The sequence below is a fragment of the Triturus cristatus genome, chromosome 8, assembly GCF_964204655.1.
Source record: "Triturus cristatus chromosome 8, aTriCri1.1, whole genome shotgun sequence".
NCBI classification, from domain to species: Eukaryota; Metazoa; Chordata; class Amphibia; order Caudata; family Salamandridae; genus Triturus; species Triturus cristatus.
In genome coordinates, this window is record NC_140591.1 from 1,685,488,663 (window position 1) to 1,685,508,432 (window position 19,770).

The following is a 19,770-nucleotide window of genomic DNA, read 5'->3' on the forward strand; positions in this document are numbered from 1 at the left end:
ACCTTGATGATCAAAATCTTAAATTTACTGTTCACTCCAGTAATAGCAGGATTGAATTTCTTGACGTGTGGGTTGAGCACAAAGATAACCCTTTATTTGTCTCCCTATACATCAAACCAACCGCCAGGAACACGTTGCTCCAATTTGACAGCTACCATCCTCGCTGTCAAAGGGAGGGCATCCCCTTCAGCCAATTTCTTCGACTGCGAAGAAACTGTACTGAGATGAAGGACTTCCTCTACCAGGCTGACATCTTGAAAACCAAACTTTTGAACAGGGGCTATCCCCCCAAACTGGTGAAGAATTCCTTTAAAAGAGCCAGGTATTATAACCGTGACTCCATGTTCCAACAAAAGCAAGAAAAAGCTATGGACCGGTTGGTGTGTGTTACCCGACATTCGAATATTAATCACAAAATTCGTCAAACAATCAATTCTCTTTGGTATCTCCTAAACATGGATGATAATGACCGTTTGCCTAAACCCCTGTTTGCGTTCAGAAGGAACAAAAATCTCAGGAACCACCTTGTCCGTGGCAAGATACCAGAACCCTCTTCCCCCCTCCGCCAAATGTCCATTACCGGCCTACCCCCCATTACAGGTAATCACCGATGTGGGTCCTGTCAAGCATGTCCCAACACCTTGGTTAGACAAAATATCAACATCAATAAACAAACTATCAATTTGACGGAAATGACCAACTGTTGAACCTCTAATGTCGTTTATGCGATTCTCTGCCCATGTGACTTGACCTATATCGGTGAGACTGGCAGGGAATGTCGCCTTAGGATGGGTGAACATAAATCCAATATTCGTTTAAAGAAATCAGGGGCCCCCCTGGTTTCTCATTGGACCGAATCATCTCATTCAGAACATGACCTCAAATGGATCATTTTGGAAAAAATACACACACCTGCGGGCAAGGACCCCATGGCCCTCAGAAAGAAGAGGGAAGTCTTCTAGATATTTTATCTGGATTCTGTTGCCCAGGGCCTCAATGAGACCTGCCCCTGGGAAAATGCTATCACATGAGTTGCCACCCTGTGAATCATGAATACCCCCTCTAGTTGCCCTAGACTCCTGATGGACCTTTCCTAATGTGTTGAGACCCTTCCATCTTAGTGAATTGGCACACTTCTTATCTCCTACTATTTTTTCTTATTTCTTACTTTCGTAACGTCTCTTCTTCCTTAAATACTGGCCTAGGAAACCACTGCCTCTATGTATTTGATCTATATTTACCGTCTTGAAAAGATTCCTTTCCTGTTTTCTTTCTTGCCCGAATGATGGCTTTCGGTTGGAGATCTGACCCCTACTATCCCTATTACTTTATCCATTCTTAGTTATAATTCTGTTTGGGGGGACAAGTGGACAGACACTTATTAGCTATTTTTTACATACTTGTTCCACATTCAAGTTTTATTTAACCATTATCGGCTTGTTTTTGTCCTTTTGAAGATGCTGAACCTTAGGTGCCCATGAGAATGGTGAATATGGTCCTTTGATTCCTCCTAATCACACTCCGTTCCAATATGGCTGCTAATACTGTTAACTCCTACTGCTGCGCATTTTGAGCCTGTTTTTTGTTTCTCAAATCTTGCGTATTCCCGCGAGATTTTCTATTCTCGGTCTTGGGATTGGTCCCACTATATTTAAAATCCTGGGTTATTGAACTCAGACTCTTATTGTCAACCAGACCCATCATCGTTGCCACCCTTTCGTCCGAACCTTGCTCTTATCGACGGTAAGATACTCCCTACCTCAGTGTATTTGGTTAATCGTTCCTTGCCCGTGTATGCTATATTTGGACGCATGTTTGGGCGCTTGTAACCCCTCAACGTGACCAATGTATTTCCTCGCCTTTACTTTCGCTCATTATCTCTGAGCGATGTCCTCTTATATAGACTCCGCCCTAAAGTCTTTGAGCTCGGTATGCAGTTAACGCCGTATTAGGAATAGTGTTTATTTCCCTCTTTCTTAATATGACCCCACGTTATTGGCTCCCCTTTGCTGGCTTTGTTCGCCCCGTGAAATAGATCATTATCTTTTCCCCCTTTAGATCCTGCACCATACGGCCGGACCTGAGATGCCCCTTATTTTCATCCGCTTTAGCCACGATTGCGAAGATTAGTCTGCGGGTTGTTTAAACGTACTGCTCTCGCCCTACAGGGGCTCCACCCCCTCCCTGCTCGGTAAGCGTTTCACCTAAGGCAGTGAGTTTTGACGCTCAGCAGCAGCTGTATTTTTTGCCATTTGACTTTGCCTGCTATCTTTACTCATGTATTGACAGGAACAGCGTTGTTTATGCTTTTGGCCCCCTTTTGATATATATCCCTTTCATACCTAGGGTAATTTACCCCTGACGTTCCAAATTCTCTGTGAGTAGCCTTTCATCGGCTGTCATCTATGATCGTAATTCATCGGCTGTCATCTATGATCGTAACTTATCGGACCCATTTTTGGGTAAGCCGTATTATAATATTTTCTTATATCTAATGACTGCATCTCCTCCCTCCTTATCCCCCTCTCTCATCCCCTCCTCCCGTTCCTCCCTTCCCTCCCCCTCCTTCCTTAGATTGTCCATCCACCCCTTGAATCTTTCTCACTTTATTCATTTTCCCCTTTTTTCTATAGAATTGATGTGCCTATTGACTTGATGTATAAGCTTTATCTCTCCAATATTACTTAGAAGAGCTTATTTTTAACAGCATCCTGTATTGAAAGGTACTGTTTTCTGTATGCTTATCTAATTTTGTGTGTATCACTTTCTCTTTATTATCTTTGTCTTTTATCTTTTCTCGGGTGGCCGGTCGCACTATAACTGCACTCTTTGGATATCATTTTTCTCACACTTAGGGTATTCGTTTATTCTTTCAGTCGACATTTTTGTGTTATTATTTTCTCCTCTTTTTATCTCTTGGGTGCACCACGGCTCTATCTATCTCAAGCTACGCACGAGGTTGGCTTTAGGTATCATATATATTATCCCTCTCTTAACTGGGCCTCTCTGACTCGTACTATGAATACTATTCTCTAACTTCCATGTGACCCTAATAACTTTCTCCATCTATGAGAGCGCTGAAGGCGACACTATGATGTAAATACCTTGTGAATAGATTGCTTTTCCTTAAAATTTTGATACTTTGATGTATGTTTTATGTTTTATGATTCCACGATAGGTTTCGCCTGTGTTGTCCCACACGCCTTTTATCACCGTTGCCCTGATGAAGGTGTAGCCTTGTATGGGCAAACACCGAAACGTGCGTTGGCTCTTACCTTCTCGTGCCCACCAGAAGACTCCACATGCCCTTATGAACTGGGAATGCACGAGCTTGTTTTTTGTCCAATTTATATACTGCGGATGTTAATTTTAAATCTAATTGGAAATTAATATGTATTTTTGATGCATATATGTTTGTCTTGTGTTACTTATGAGTATGATGTTTGATTGAGTTGTCCATGTATGTTTTCTGTGTGGGATTTTTTGTCCAGGTGTTAAAATTGGATTGTATGTCATATTGTCTATCCTTTATGCAAACATTATCATCTTGACTATTGTCACTGAAATAAATTCTGATTTGTTATATCTTTTTGTCCTTTTTATCCTCCCGAGTCTGTTTTGGCCCAGAGCTCCTTCCTATAAATCTGACCCACTTCTGGGCGTAGTGTAAATCAATTTAGTGTAGACAGTGGGTTTTGTTCTCTCGGATTGACCCTAGTTTATAAAAGCCCTTGTCACTCTTTTGGTTTACCCTTTCTCCACCCCTCTGCAAACACGACTCCTTGTACACCTCTGGTTGGGGGATAAAGTCCACTTTACTCCTGAGGGACCTTGGGGGCCATGAATCCCTCCTCGTACCTCCTGTAAGTCCTGGACAGAGGGAACAATGAGGGCTGATTGGAGGCCCAACCACCTTTCTCCACCACTCTGCAAATGCGGCAACTCCTTAAAAAAACATAGAAATTCGCTGAAAAAGATAAAGGGGACAGGCATGTTATAGTTAGGAATTAGCACTTGAAAAACCTTTGAAATTCACTTTTAAAACAAAAGGTTACACGGACGTTATAGTTAGGAAATAGAATTTAAAAAACTTAAAAATTCGCTGAGATAACCAAAGGTAACAGGGACTTTAGAGTTAGGCTCATGTTTAACTTGGACAAAAGAGTGAAATTCAGCCATTATAGTTAGTGCGCTAACTATAACTTGCACCCCTTCAATGCACTGCTTATGTTCTCACCTAATACGTCACTCATGATGACATCTCAAATGACATCACTGATGGCATCATCCACAGAATCTCTGATGCACCCACTCACACCCCCTGATAACCTTTCACACACCCACTCCACCTTCCACACTATCATTCTCAAACCCATTCACACACCCCTACCAGTACTTAAACAGCCACTCACTGGTTCATAGATCAACACACACATCCACTCACTCACCCATATATTCAGTAATTCACTAATACAACCACTGACATATCCACTCATACACCCACTCACACACTGAGTCAGTTACCCATAGAGCTACTCACACATCTACTAACTCACCCATACAGTCAATTACACAGCCACTTAGTCACCCATACAGTTACACACACACTCACTCAACTACTCATATAGCTACTAACACATACTTACTCACCTATACTGTCACTGACACAAGCACACACTCACCGATACAGCCACTCTCACAGTCACTCAATCACCCATACAGCATGGAGCCCAGTGGAGCTACTATAATCTGTGTGCGGTCTGATGACCCATAGTCATGGCTGTTCATGTGAAAGAGAAGCTTACCTCATTCACACACTATGACTGATTCTCCTCACCCACTGTGTGCATCATTTCCATGCTGCCTGTGATGTCTGTGATCCATTGGTCCCCACTACCATTGATGGATGTAAATTGTAACTGCATGTGATTCCTACACAATGACAGAACTTCTTAATTGAGTCCTTCTTGAAGAAATAATGTGGTCCACTAGTCCAATCCTGATGATTGATGAAAAGTATAGCCATGCCTCATTTTCACATGCTGACTACACATACCCGACCCCACAGATACAGATTGGATGCCATACGGATAACCTCAGTGCAAAAGAGGAACTATTTCGCCCACCAGTAGTCGTCAGGGCCTATGAGGTTAAGAGTGAGAAGATGACCATCTCCAACCTGTGGGGCGGCCTCATCTATATCCTGGTGCCAGCCGGATGCCAACTTGGACAATTGCCAGTCACCGTAAAAGGGGCAGTGCGAGCACCCCTCTATAAACATGGTGTGTACTGTGCTCATAATATGGGAAGAACATAGAGCATAAACACTGTTACTAGGAGTAACTATTGAAGCCTTGAAATTATGTGGTTTGATGCCTAATGTGTACTACAAGGGGGTGACTGCTACATGTAGGTTGACTTTGAGAGCTGACATTGATGATTAAGGGAGATCTGCCACTGTCAATATGGAAGAGCTCCAGAGTCTACACAGAAGATCTGATGTCTTCTGGAGAGATGTAGTTTTTTCTTTTCATTGGGATGTGTATTTGAAATGCTGCTTTTTTTGTTAGATTATTCGCATGATCAATGGAATTCATGGAGCTGTCAATTGAAAGTACTAGAACTCTGGCTTCTGGTACCAGATTCAAGGTGCTTAATATATTTTTGTACAGGTGGGTGTTGATTTTAGGAATGGAGGAGTATGAATTCAGTCATCATAGGGTTCAGTTTCAGAGAGAAGGATTTTGTCTAATTGATAATCCTTTGAAGGAAGACTTTCAGGTTGATTATATTTAAGGTATTAGAATCCTTGAGGTAATAGCTGAGTCTTGTAACTCAGTGGAATGTAAGGTTCTCATCTTGACTCATTTCCGACAGGGGATCCATGCAAAAGTGAAATGGGTCCAGGGAGAGGGATGATCCTGCGATACACAATAGTTTCAAGTGCAAGTTGTCAATTCATGGCAGTCAAGCTTAATGAGTTGTGTTCTAGCAGACTGGAACATCTGCCTGTACTGATCCTTCTAGGCCCAATCTTTGCAAGAGGATGGTGAGCAAGGTTATATGTTCTAAAGTGTTGAAGAGTGCCCACAAGTCCAAGGGTCAGATTCACAATTTAAACAGAACAAAAATGTACTTTTAGACCTGAAGTCTAAGTTTAGACCTAAAGTTAGACTTTTAGTCAAAGTAAGACTTTTGGTCTGAATTGAGACCAAAAGTCTAACTTTCCTGCTAGTAAAGTTAGACTTTAGGTCTAAACTTCGACTTCAGGTCTAAACGTAGACTTTTGGTACAAGTTTACCTTTGTGACTTGGGCTCCAAAGGAGCAAGTAGGGAGGGATCTCCTTCATCCAGGAGCATGAGGATACGCTCCGTGGTATGGAGAGTGGATGATTCTGGGGTTTTTCAGTCAATATCCAGAGTGGATTTAATTTAGGACGTTGCTCCTAGTTCTATGTGTAGTAGTCCACTTTCTAAATGATTTTACCAAAAAACTGAGGGTTTAACCTTGGCATAATGAGTAGTGGGATAACGTTTCTATCCAGTAAAGTGTTTGATGACATGTTATGCTTTTCAGGACTATGGTAGAATATGCTCTCCCCGAGTTTTGATCAAGGTTTCTGGCAGATGTTCTTTTCTATACCATGATGGAGTTGTGGTAATAAGGATCCTATGGAGCTCTTGGATTTTAGTAGACTGAATCTGTGTGCATAGTTTTGATTTTCGTTGTGAAGAATTCTGCTATCATCTCAGCCTTGACCTAACGGTTTGGAAAAGGAGTAAGGGCCTGATATTAGCTTCTCTGATTTTTTGTTTCTGAAGGACTTGTTTTTCGCTGTGAGAACTTTGGGCCTTTTTTAGATTTTAAAGGATAGGATACTCTGTCACAAACATGGCAGAGGTCCTGCTCACTGTAGTGGAACTGCATAGTACCTATGGCACTTGTAAAGCGGTGAACAGGATAACGCATGGTTTTGATGGAGTATCCCATCTACAAAACTTCAAGTAAGGCCCTAAGTATCAATAATAAAATATTGGTGCAGAGATACTTCCAAATAAACATTTGTGAGTTTTTTCTGCATAAATGACCACTACTTCTTTTCCTTGTGACTAATCTCCTCTAGCTGAAAGAACTGCGCACAAGCCAGTCCAGCATTCAGGGGCAGATAGGGGACACAGTGTTTTTTGCTTATGTTCAGAGGTTTATTTTGTAGGTGCAGACATAGAGACCAACTCATATCTATGCTTGGGTGCTGGCTTGTCCTGGTGTTCTGATTGGAAAACAAGAACATTAACATTATCTTTGATTCTGCTGCAGGAAATAACACAGATTCAGCCTGGCTGGATACCATACGGCACTACCCTGCCCCTTGGGCAGAGTTTGCCACTGACAATATCATCCTCACCGTCCCTGTGGAGTTCGCTCGTGTGGTGGAGAAGCCCAGCGCCCTGATGTCCTTTTGGGACCGCATGATGACAGCAATTGCAGAGCTGGCTGCCATCCCCATCCCCTTTTCAAGGCCAGAGAGAATTGTGACAGATGTTCAAATATCAGCAGGTAAGTACTACACCTTGGCAATTAACTCCTGCAGACTACCGCCTTCAGTTCGTGCACAAGAGGCACTAGTGGTAGGACAAGAGCATGCCACACACCAGGGCCAGTTTAGAGTTCACACTGACTATTCGATTGTTTCAGTTTCTTGAGTCAAACATCGTTGCAATTAAGAAATTAATAGAAAAAAACAAAAACAAAATGATAACAAAGGATTACAGATCTCAGTTTCTTTGGACAATATGCGACTGAACAAGAAGAATGTTACTATGGCTACAAGCTAAAACACAACACCAAAACCACACATAAAAATCTCTTTTAAACACACACAAGATAATCCTAAAACTGAAAACATATTATCATTACATTCCCAGAAATATACAATAAAAACAATCAACTTTATATTACACTGTGTAAATATACAATGAAGTGCTAATGTGCACAAACTAAATCATTACATAACATTGTGCAAATGAGCAATAAGGTGTCGCTGTATGATTAAGACCCATTATCTGAAGTTGTCTTCATTCTAGAATTTCAAGCCTTAGGTTCCTTTGTGCAAATGAGCAGTAAATGTGCATCAGTATTTAACATATCCCCTGTAGGGCCTAATTACAGTAGCAATTTGGACATTAAGGGGCCGATTCCGATCTCAGTCGGAAGGGCACCGAAACGGGTTCGGAATTAGCGGATCCGAGGCTGATTTTCCGTCCGAGTCGTACACGGGTCCGGACGTCGAAGTACGATGCGAACAAGCACAAAATCTCCGTCCGAATCGTTTCCGGCTTCGAACCGTTCCGTACGACTCAGACACAAGCAAACTGTAGTATCTAGGTTGGCAAGGGTTATGACATACTCAAGGTTCTGTCATTACCTTGGGGATGGAATGTGCATCTTTGAAGTGTAGAGCGTTATAACTGTTATTCCATGGAGGTTGTCTAGATGAGTAGTAATAAATACGACGTTCCTGCATCCTATTTGTGTTGTGGGTCACTTCTATTTACCCATGCGTGTGAGATTTCCCGCTCTCGGAGACTATTATCTGCATTTTTCGGTGGAGCTGAAGAATCCAATTTAAACAAGCGACTTGTCGGAGTCACTTGGAGGATCGTGTTAGTTTTGCCGATGGGACATTCCGTCTCGGCTGTTACTGCTACGCTCAAAAACGGCTGAATTGGGTTGGTTCCACTGCAAGAAAGGAGTTTTGGGTTTAAGCAGTGTCAAGCGGAATTCCTTTTGAGCGCCAGTGGTCCTTGAACCTTCGCCCTACCTTCGCTGTCGAAATTCGCATTGTGGCTGGTGATCCGAAGTTTGCAAAGTTGGTGTGTCCTTCTGTGGTGAGAGCTGGAGCTGAGCAAGCCGTTGGTCTTCACTGGTTCATGCCGGAAATCCATATGATGACATGGGAGGTGTGTTCAGGATGACGCAGCCATGTCTGCTACGCTCTCAAGAAATTCTTTGTGATTGAACGTCACAAGCGAGAGGGAAGAACAATCTGATTCGCTTCAGGAGTTCTAGTCAGTCAAGGAAGCGAAGAAATATTCAGTCATTTTGACTCACCATATGCCCCTACATTTCTCCACAACGGGGAGGATTGCTGGTGTTTGTTCATCATAAAGGTACTGTTTTTTTTTTTTTTCAGCGAGTTGGTCTGCATTCAGTTCTACACACCGGAGCAACGTATATTTTTATCTAGAGACTTATCAGCAATGAGCACCATCGTGTGGATATATCTAGTAATACGCTATGCAGAATACTAGGTGAATTGTGAACTCAAATATCGCTCTTCTATGGTGCAAACTCAAGTTCAGCGACTATTTTAATGTGTAGAGCAGATTTAATTGTGAGTGAGAGAAAAATATTTGCAAAAAGTATCAGTGTTGTGAAAGAAAAGAAAAGTCGGGTCCACATTAAACTGCATAGTTTGTTTAAATTGTATTGTTAAACGAACGCAAACATCGCTCTTCTAGGGTGAAAGGTCAAGTTCATCCACTATTTTAATTTTTAGAGCAGATTCAATTGTGGGCGAGAGGGAAAATAAATTATCGGTGTTGAGAAAGGAAGGAAAAGTTGGGTCTACATTAAACTGCATAGCTTGGTCAAATTGTGTTGTTAATGATGCAGAATGTACAGGCTCCCGCTCCTTTCCTACAGCTTCCAGGGGTCCCACCAGTAGAGTGGAAAGTGTGGTACAGGGCATTTACTAAATATTTAGGAGCCATTGGTGGCCTTAGATTTAGCGCTGAACGCAAGAGGTTTGTTCTTGAACACAACCTTGGTTTTGAGGGTCGGGCAGTGTTAGAACATCTACCGTTACCTGAAGTAGCAGAGGGTGATGAACCATTGAAAGAGTACGATCAAGCAATATCTATGTTAGAAAACAATTTGATGTGGAGAAAAGTTTGGTAGTAGCCAGACACAAGTTCTTTACGAGGGAAAAACAAGTTTCTGAAAGTATTGTGTCGTGTGTTGCTTCATTACGTATATTGGCTTCTGAATGTGAGTTTGAAAATTTTACGTCTCAGCTCATCAGAGACCAAATTGTGGTACGATGTAGAGATAAAAAAGTTCAACAAAAGTTGTTAACATTGAAAAATCCTACTTTGGAAGAAACGGTAATCATAGTCAAGAGTATAGAGTTATCTCAAATGTCATCAAATGAGCTTAGATCAGAAAAAGCAATGGTTGGGGTTGTTAACGAAGGGAAAAATGTGACAGAAAAGAATAGTGGGTCGGAGAAAAACACCAGTGAGTGTAAGGGGAAACTGCCTACAAATAGACAGAATAAAAAACAGTTTTATGTTCAAAAGAGGAATGTGTGTTCCAAATGTGGTTTTCCTTCGCATTTCCCAAATTCGCGTATTTGCCCTGCTAGAAATGTTGCTTGTAGAAATTGTGGCAAACTAGGTCATTTCTCTAAGGTGTGTACTGCTAGGAGAAATGTTAATGTTGTGTGGGAGGAGTGTTGAAAAATGGAATGTGACACAGAAGTCGTGAGTTCCATGAGTGATTTAATGCTAGTTGTCAAAGATGATTGTGAAGAGTGTGCAGATCCCATGGTCTATATAATAGTTGATGGAAAGAAGGTGAAATTACTGGCGGATTCAGGAGCACGTATGACGATGATTACGGAAGAGTTGTTTGGATCTGTGTGGGGCGATAAGCACCTTGAACCTCCTGATAGGAGTCCTGTATCATATGAAGGAAGGAAGATCCAGCTTAAGAGTTTTTTTGAAAGCACATTAGTCTTTAAAGAGAAATCCATAACTGGAAAGATTTATGTGGCCATAAAAGGGCTAAACATTTTAGGGTGGTATCACCAAGGTTTATTTGGGATGACCCTTAGACCGGGCACAAAAGAACCGGTGTCTATTGTCAGTGAGCCTACTAGCATTGAGGATTCTTTCAATTGGGGAAGAAAATTTGCCAAGGTTTTCTGTGGCATACTAGGCTTAATAAAGGATTTCAAACATCTTATCAAGGTAAAGGAGGGTGCTGTCCCAATTAAACATAAATTGCGAAATGTGCCTTTGAGTGTTAGGGATGATTTGACGAAAGAGTTGGAAAAAATGTGTGAATCAGGAGTGATTGAACCCATTGAGTCCTCTTTGTGGTTAAGTCCATTGGTGGTTACCAGAAAAAAAGTGGTAATCTCAGCGTCTGCATTGACTTGCGTTGGCTAAATAAAAATATTTGGGTGGATTCACACCCGCTTCCCCGTATTGATGATATCGTAGCTAAGTTCCAAGGCTTTAAATGGTTTTCGAAGATAGATTTATCTTCGGCTTATCATCAAGTTGAACTGGATGTATCATCTAAGCATGTGACTGCGTTTGTTTCTCCATCTGGTACGTTCCAGTTCAAAAGGATGCCATTTGGGTTAGCATCGGCGGCTTCCGTATTCCAGCGTATTATGGAAAAAGTCTTGATGGGAGTCAAAAACACTGTTGTTTTTCAAGACGACATTCTTGTGGCAGGGGTTTGCAGATCTTCACATGACAAAAGCTTACTTGAAGTCTTAAAAGAGATTACAAGAAAGGGGTATAGTGGGAAATTACAGTAAATGTGTTTTTTGTGTGGAGTCCATCGATTATCTTGGACATTGCATTTCTGAAAAGGGAATTCTGCCAAGAATAGGTTTGATAGAGTCTATTGTCAAAGTCCCTCCTCCTAAAACCAAAGAGCAAGTTTCTTCCTTTCTAGGAATGTGTGAGTTTTATGCTAAATTCATTGCCAATTTTTCAGCCAGGACTGCTCATTTACGCGATCTCTTGAAGAGAGGTACAGTGTTTGTGTGGGATCAAAAATGTCAATCTGATTTTGATAATATTAAGAGTGAACTGGGCTCATGAAAAATTCTGACTCCATTTGATCCTTCTTTAGAAGCTATTGTATCGGTGGATGCAAGTCTGGAAGGTCTTGGTGGAATGTTGACTCAAATGGAGGGCAATGTTGAACATACCGTTAGTTTTATCTCTCGGTCTTTACGGCCCAGTGAGAAAAATTATTCGGTCATTGACAGTGAACTTTTAGCTTGTTGTTGGGCGGTTGAGAGGTTTAAAAGTTTCCTGTGGGGTAGATCCTTCAAGTTAATGACGGATCACAAACCTCTTATTCCCATTCTTAATGGCGTGGTAGTGAAAGACCTCCTAGGATCACTAGATTGAGTTAGAAACTTCTTCAATATAATTTTGTCTGTGAACATATTCCTGGAGGGAAAAACATAAGACCAGATTTACTCTCTAGATTGCCTTTACCGGAGGTGAGGAGCGACATTTCTGGAGAGGAAGATGAGGAATGTATGATAGCAAGTATTGATGTGTGTGAAGAGGGGTGTTTCAAGGAGGAAGAGTGGCTTGATGCAATGCACTCTGATTCGGTTCTCAAAGAAGTGGGAAAGTGTATTATCAATGGCTGGCCTAAGGAGAAAAATCTAGACAGTGATTTGCAACCTTTCTCTAAAGTGGCTGATGAACTCTCTATAGAAGGTGGTGAGATGATTCTACGGGGTGATAGATTTGTACCTCCTGCAAGTTTGAGAGATCGTATAATTATGGCTGGACATGAGGGTCATCTTGGGCAAACATGCACAAAACGGAGAATTCGGTCGATTTATTGGTGGCCTTCGATGGATCGACATATAGAGGACATGGTGGAGAGGTGTTTTACTTGTTGTGCTAGTGACAAAATAATTAAGACTGCTTGTCCACCCAAAGTGAAAGTTGACCTACCGTCTGGACCTTGGATGAAGTTAGCACTGGACTTCATTGGGCCGTTTAATGTTCTGTCCAATAAATATAAATTTGCCTTGGTTATCGCAGATTACTACAGCAAATGGTGGGAGGTGTGTTTCATGTCTGATCCCAATACCAATGAAGTTATCAAGTGTTTGGAAAGCATTTTTGCGAGGGAAGGTTTTCCAAAGGAGTTAGTGTCAGATAATGGGGTACAATTTGTCTCCAAAGAGATGTCTAGTTTTTTAAATCAAGCTGGTATTTTTCATCGGCGAGTGGCTCTTTATCACCCACAAGGGAATGGTTTCATTGAGCGCATGAATCGAATTTTGGTGGATTGTGTGCAATGGGCGATTGCTGGAAATATTGATGTCAAAAGAGCGGTACAGAGTATGTTATGGGCTCATCGTACCACACCGGGGACTGAGTTTGGCAAAAGTCCGTTTGAACTGTTGAGAGGGAGAGTTGCTACGTTCAGTATGTGTCCGGCTTGGATGAGACAGTGGGGACTATCGTCTACGTCAGGCGCATTATTCTCTCAGGAAAGAATGAAGGAAGATACGCATTCTCTTGTTCATGAGGAAACTAAGGTGGAAGAAAGTAATTTGCTCAATCTAAGACAAAGTTTTTACAAAGAAGGGTGGTCCCATAAGATTAAGGAGGGTGATTGGGTTAAAATTAGGAATCCTCGGGGAGGAGCCAAGATGGCGACCGGGACGGCAGCGTAGGCTCCCGGCTCCGTGAACCTCCACATCCCGCACAGATATCCTGCATGTGATCCTCAGCCTGCGCTACATGCCCGTGTTGGTGATCGAGAGCGGCAACCGATCGTGTGATCCTGAAGCTTCCAGCGGTGGTACCGCCCGAGAAATGCTTATTTGAAGTTGGCGGCCTGTGCAGCCCTGGGGCCGGGTCCTCGGGTGGACAACATGGCCGGGTGGCAGTTCAACAACAGCGGCCATTGGTGACCGGGTGGAGTCGGACTGCCGAAGCGGCGCGAATATTGGCCTGAATCTCGCAGTGGTCGCTCCTATCACCGAGAGTAGCGTGACGGGTGCATACCCGGGGTGACGATTCCAGGGGTTTATCGGCGATCGCCTGGGCCCTCGCCAGTGAACTGATCGGACGCGGCCTGTGGCTCGTCCCGATTTGCGCGGGCTGCTCCCGGTTTTCGCGGACACTGGCCCAGGGGGAGAACGACTGTTGCCTGTGGCCGCACACTGTATACACATTTTGCCTGCCTCCGGACCTTTGTTTGCAGGGATATGGAACTTGCTGCGCCCGTGCCTGAGACCCGGTCCCCATCTGGGATGGCCCTGCCCTGCGGCCATCTTGATGGGATGGACTCTGTCATCCTGTACACTGGGTCACAGCAAGATTGGGAGTGTGTGGCGCAAAGGAGCGTGGCGGAGCGAGCGCGGGGGACCGTGCTGGGGTACGGTGACCTTCTAGATGCTCTCGGAGCCCTTCATTCCACCCTGGTCCACGGCGCCCTGGTATTGGGGAGGAAACTGGATGGTATTGCGTCAGCGTCGGAAAAGTTGCGGTCTGCCTGTCCCCAGGTACATAAGGCTCTGTCTCACCTTCCACAGGAGGAAAGTACCGTGACCGCCTCTGTGGATAAGGGACGGATGGAAACTTTGGACACTGTGGCAGCGTGTGGTCTGCTGGCTGTGGGGTCGATCTGTTTCGGAGGTTTTGGACTTGAGCAGACGGTGGTGGCTTTGTCCCATGCGCGGCCTCCGGCGACCCAGGCAATCTTCACGCAACGATCGCTTGCTCTGGCCGATTTCTCCTTCCTGGACCATGTGTGCGGCGCGGGCCCTGGGGCAGTACTGGGAAAGGTGATCTTCCATGACGATGACTGTGCTGATGTTTCGAAACGTCCTCCCCACATGTGTGTGTCTCTTCCTAGTCTTCTCTGGACGCTCCTCTTCCTTGTAACTTTGGACATGATGGTGGGTCGATGGGTATGCACTGGTGGATTCGCAAAGAGTGGCCAAGGATAAGGTTGATCCTTCCGAGGTGGTCAATTAATAGGCGGGCGGGCTGGGGGGTTGTGTGCTTTCACGACGTAACTAATAGTGTAGCCAGTGCATAATGCTCCCCATTTCTCTTAGATGTGGCCGAATTTTTGCTGTTTACTGTTTGCGCTGGGGAGGAATATATTGTGCGGGAGGGAGAAGCCGGGGGCATGGTTGAAGGCCCTCCTCCAGTTTATTATTTCTCTCTCCCCCTTTTCTGTTAGGGGGGGTTTCCTCTCTTTCCCCTTTTTCTCTGTTTCTTCTATATTTCGGGTCTGGTTCTGGGGCGACAGGCACGCTGCGGGGGGGGGGCGTAGTCATCTGCAGAGGTGCAGGGTGGGGAGGTGGGGGAGGGGCTTCTTTAGTCCTTTACTTTGTTTCTATGGCCTCCTTTTTCTTTTCTTACTCTTCTTTGTCTTTTTCTGGGGTCAGTGCGGTAGGTGTCCTTCGTGGCCAATCATTGTTTTTTCATTTGTGCCTCATTTCAGTGGGGTTTTCTGGGTCCTAGGGCAGGAGACTGCAGGCGCACACGGCTCGTGATATTCCTCCACATCCTGAACCTTCTGTTTCTGCGCCAGTGACTTGATAGCTTGCCATTTATTGTTGACGTTCATTATTCTACCTGCCTTTTTTCGCTGCTGAGAACTTGCTTGGCACCTGATCCTTCTATCCCTTATTGTAAAATGAAAACCTTTTATATCCTGGTTCCCCTCTTGGGCTATTCGGTGGACAGGAGAATACTAGCATGGAAAATTTGCTTCCCGAGGTGCTACATGTGATTAAAATCTGTTTGCTGTTGTTTTCATTGCTTAGCGGCCGGCCCCGAGGGTTGTAGGCCCATACTTGTCTTTATTTGCAATGTCAATAAAGGTTTTCCAAAAAAAAAAAAAAAAAAAAAAATTAGGAATCCTCATAATGTACATAAAGGTCTCTCAAAATTTAGTCAACCTATGTGTGTTGATGCAGTTGCACGTTATGCTGTGAGAGTAAAAGGGAAGAATTGGTGGAATGTGTCTAGGATTTATAGAATACCTGATAGAGTTGTACATCAGATGGGTTTGAAACTCAATTTTGATCATCTTACAACTAAACCAGCATTTGATGAGAAGGAGATGGTATTGAGGGGAAAGGGTTCAATCAGTAATGGTGAACCTCAGAATATGTCTACTCCTTTGGTGAGGAAGAGTAACCGTAGGAGATTTGTTCCCAAACGTATGGACTTATGAAATGTATTTGCAAGGCTAAACTTCAAATTATGTCTACTCCTTTAGTGAGGAAGAGTAGGAGACGTGTTCTCATATGTATGGACTTTTGAAATGTATTTGCTGTTTTAGTATTTTCTTTTCTATTCTGTATGTTTTGTTTATTTCATTTCTTTTTTTTCGTTAGTTTTAAAGTTTGTTTATTTATGTATATAGGCAATTTGTATTAGTTGTTTTTAGGGTATTTCCCAACCCAAATGTTTCTGTGAGGAAGGGAGATGTTGTAGTATGTAGGTTGGCAAGGGTTATGACATTCTCAAGGTTCTGTCATTACCTTGGGGATGGAATGTGCATCTTTGAAGTGTAGAGCGTTATGACTGTTATTCCCTGGAGGCTGTCTAGATGAGTAGTGATAAATATGACGTTCCTGCATCCTATTTGTGTTGTGGGTCACTTCACAAACCTTGGCGCGCAATGGAGACGTTTCACGACCGAGCTAGTGCGATGCTCGATTTGGACAGCCAGATCAAGTCGGAGCGTCCGGCTCGCAAAACCTCCTGGAGTCGGACTTCGGGTGTACGCGTCGGACCCCCCGTCACCGCAGCCTTACGACTCGGACACAGGGGGAGACCCATGGGTCTCCCCAACACAGGCATGTACGGTGCGGATGGCACCAACGCGTACCTACTGTAGGGGGCGCCCTTGTCCGCGACGCACCCATTCAGTCAATGGGAGCCCATGTGCACCTCGTACGACCAGCTCCCATTGACTTCTATGGGAGTCCGAACGAACCGAGTCCGACAGCATACGGCTGCATCGTGCTGGCTCAGTCGGACTGCAGGAGTCGGGATCGGTCGGAAAGCTCTTCTTGTGATAGTTCAAGCCTTCCATCCAATCCCACACCTAATCATTCTCAACTGACCAGTCACCCACCACTCTCCGCATCCCTTATGGATAGATCAGCAGGGTGAGAGTCCGCGCCGCTCATCTCTTCATTCTGTGGGTGCAGGGACTGGCCAATGAGATCCGGCAGAGGTAGCCCAGTCCTTGCACACAGTTCTAGTGCATTATTGTCTCACGCAGATTGCAAAAGTCCACACTGGTTTCAGAAGGACTGGTCGCAATGTGTGACCAGTGTTTTGCAACCAGTGTTTGTACATCTGGCCCTTTGCTCACGAGGTCCACCTCTTCATGGCAGTGTCAGACTGCTGCATGTGTGAACATGAATGATTCGTACCAGCTGGGGAATGATAGTTCATGCAGGTCAAGGGAGGAGCAGTGACATTTTGGAGGGTTTCTGATTCCAGAGTACAGTCTGCAGTGTGGACAGCTGATGTATTATGACTGCCAGTGATCAAAGAAGATTAAATGGTAGGGATGGGTGGCAGAGTCTTTGACCATGGACCACCAGAGGCAGTGCCACCTATGGAAGAAGCGCCAGAGCCTCCACGGCCCACATCCCCTGGACAGCAGCAGGGGGACATAAGAAGAACCTCAGCACACAAGACAGGACTGGCCCTCACCAACAGCCCTCAGTAGTGGCCGCAAGCGCAACGCTCCTCAGTACTGACATCTGGGCAGTGTGGGCATCTCTGCCAAGGTGCATTTCTACCAGTCAATCAAAGCTTGATAACTGCTAATTTATTATAACACTTCTTTTCTTAGATTAGTAACAATTATTTCCTCTGATCTTTCCCTTTCTTAGTCCCAGACATGTATTTTGCTTTTCATGAGCTCTTAGGTCGAGCTCAGCAGACACCGATTGCCAAAAATGTTCACAGCGTAAACTCTAAAGAGCAGCGCCTTCTTAAATGTTTATCACATAGCATGTTACTGCTCTGGCGCACAGCCATGTGCTGCGGGAACCATGTCATGCTAAAAGCCCACAGTTTGGCATCCCTCAAAACAGTCCTGCCGCTCACCAATAGCCTTCCGCGCTCACCAATAGCCTTCCGCGCTCACCAATAGCCTTCCGCGCTCACCAATAGCCTTCCGCTGTGGGTTTCAAGGGAATCAATTCTCAGTAGCCCTACCCATGAATCCTTGATAACTATTATTTCCTTCCAATATTTATTTTTCTCAGCTTCATACCTATGTGTTTCCTCTGTCCTTTCACTCTTCTAAGCCCCAGACGCAGGGGTTTTGCTTGCCATGATCTCTTAAGTAGGACTCATCAGGCACTGAGTGCCAGGCATCTTTGCAGCATATCATTTAAGGACCAGTGGCAGAATTCCAATCACTGGGTCACAACCTCATTTAGCAATTGGCAGAACTTTAGTGCAAACTGTTAGGAATGCACAAGAATCCATGGGTGGATGCGTGGGAACATCCGCTCTCCACCCATGGAACGTCTCCCTGGGACAAAGTAACACAACGCAAGCAAGCCGCTCTGCCTTGTCTTTCCCTAGAATTATCAAGCAATGCAGTGCACGCAAGGTGGCATTGTGTGGCCTGATGAATCTGACTTTGTTTTTGTGTCACCCATGTGCCCTCTTGTATGGTGTAAAGGCGACGCAAAAACATTGATAAATGTGTCCCAATATTTCTAGAGCTAAGCACATTCTTCGTCAACTCTATTAAGGTGGTTAATATTACTAAAGACCTTTTTAATCCAAAACAGCAAAAAAAACTACAGAAAGGACCCACAGTTCATAGTGAATGAAAACAACAGCATTCAATGGCAAAGACATCAGGCCGTGCATTGTGGCTCCAATGCTTCCTTTATGCCTCGTGTCACTGTGGTGGCCCGGACTGATGGTGTGTACATCCCCATCGCAACACATACAAGCACTTGACACAGCCACCATTGTTTTGGTTTACCATTCCAAGATGGCAGCCGGAAATCTCAGAATGGTAAATATATATATGTTTTTAAATAAATGTGCACAAAGCATGTTTGGGGGAAAACAAATGACCAAGCAGCGAATTGCAGGTGCCAGGTCCTTGTAAAAAACTTTAGGAAGGCATTTTTTTAAACCAATACAACAACGACAGCTGGAGAAGCAGGGCCACAACAGAGGAACGGGTGGGAAGATGTTAATGCAGAGGAAGCAATGGCAGAGGTCAAGAGGGAGCAACAGAGGAGCTTGAGGCGGGAAGGAGAAGAAAGCAAAAAGAGCTGTGCATGGAATGGTGGAGAGAAGCAACAGACAAGCTGGGAAGAGGAAGGAGAACAAGCAGGGTCCCTGTGGGAGAGGGCTTGTTGAGGGGGAAGCAGTTTACAAAAAAGATAGCTCATGCTCACACAGGCACTCACATGGAGTGCTGAAGGCAAAAGGAAACAAGCATTTGCAATGCAATCGGTCTCGCCTTTGGGACCTTATATGTATTTAGCTATGCAGCAGATTAGCCTGGGTGCTGAAACATCTACTGTTCTTTAACATGGAGGGACAGTAAGCACCAACCTACGTGACACACCAGGTATGGGAACACATGGAGAGAAATATTGCCTTTCAGCGGGAAATGGTCTAGTCCAAAGCTCTGTTTTTAATTTAAAATCAGGGCTTTGGTGGTGATATCACTGAAAATACAAGATTTAAAAAAATATATTATTGTCTATGGGTATTCGTGGAAGACAATTTCTATGGAGTGGGATCTAGAGAAGGCTAAAGTGATTTTGGTATTTTACTGACCTCTGCTGGTCGTTTTCTATCAAGACATTTAAATAGAGGCAGTTGGATAGAAAAAAAGTCCCTAAGCGGAAGCAGACAAGTCCTAGGGCTGATCTCCAGAGCCCACAAAGTACATAAACATATAAG

At 44.1% G+C, this 19,770-nt stretch overlaps 1 protein-coding gene across 1 annotated transcript in view; it reads left to right on the top strand.

Annotated features, from left to right (window-relative positions):
- The window catches only part of LOC146808604 (TRPM8 channel-associated factor homolog), a 126,509-nt gene that overhangs the window by 81,890 nt on the left and 24,849 nt on the right, over positions 1-19,770 (top strand). Inside the window, 2 exon segments of the mRNA XM_085623624.1 lie at positions 5,069-5,282; positions 7,319-7,558. Of these exon segments, the coding sequence (XP_085479750.1) occupies positions 5,069-5,282; positions 7,319-7,558 (454 nt within the window).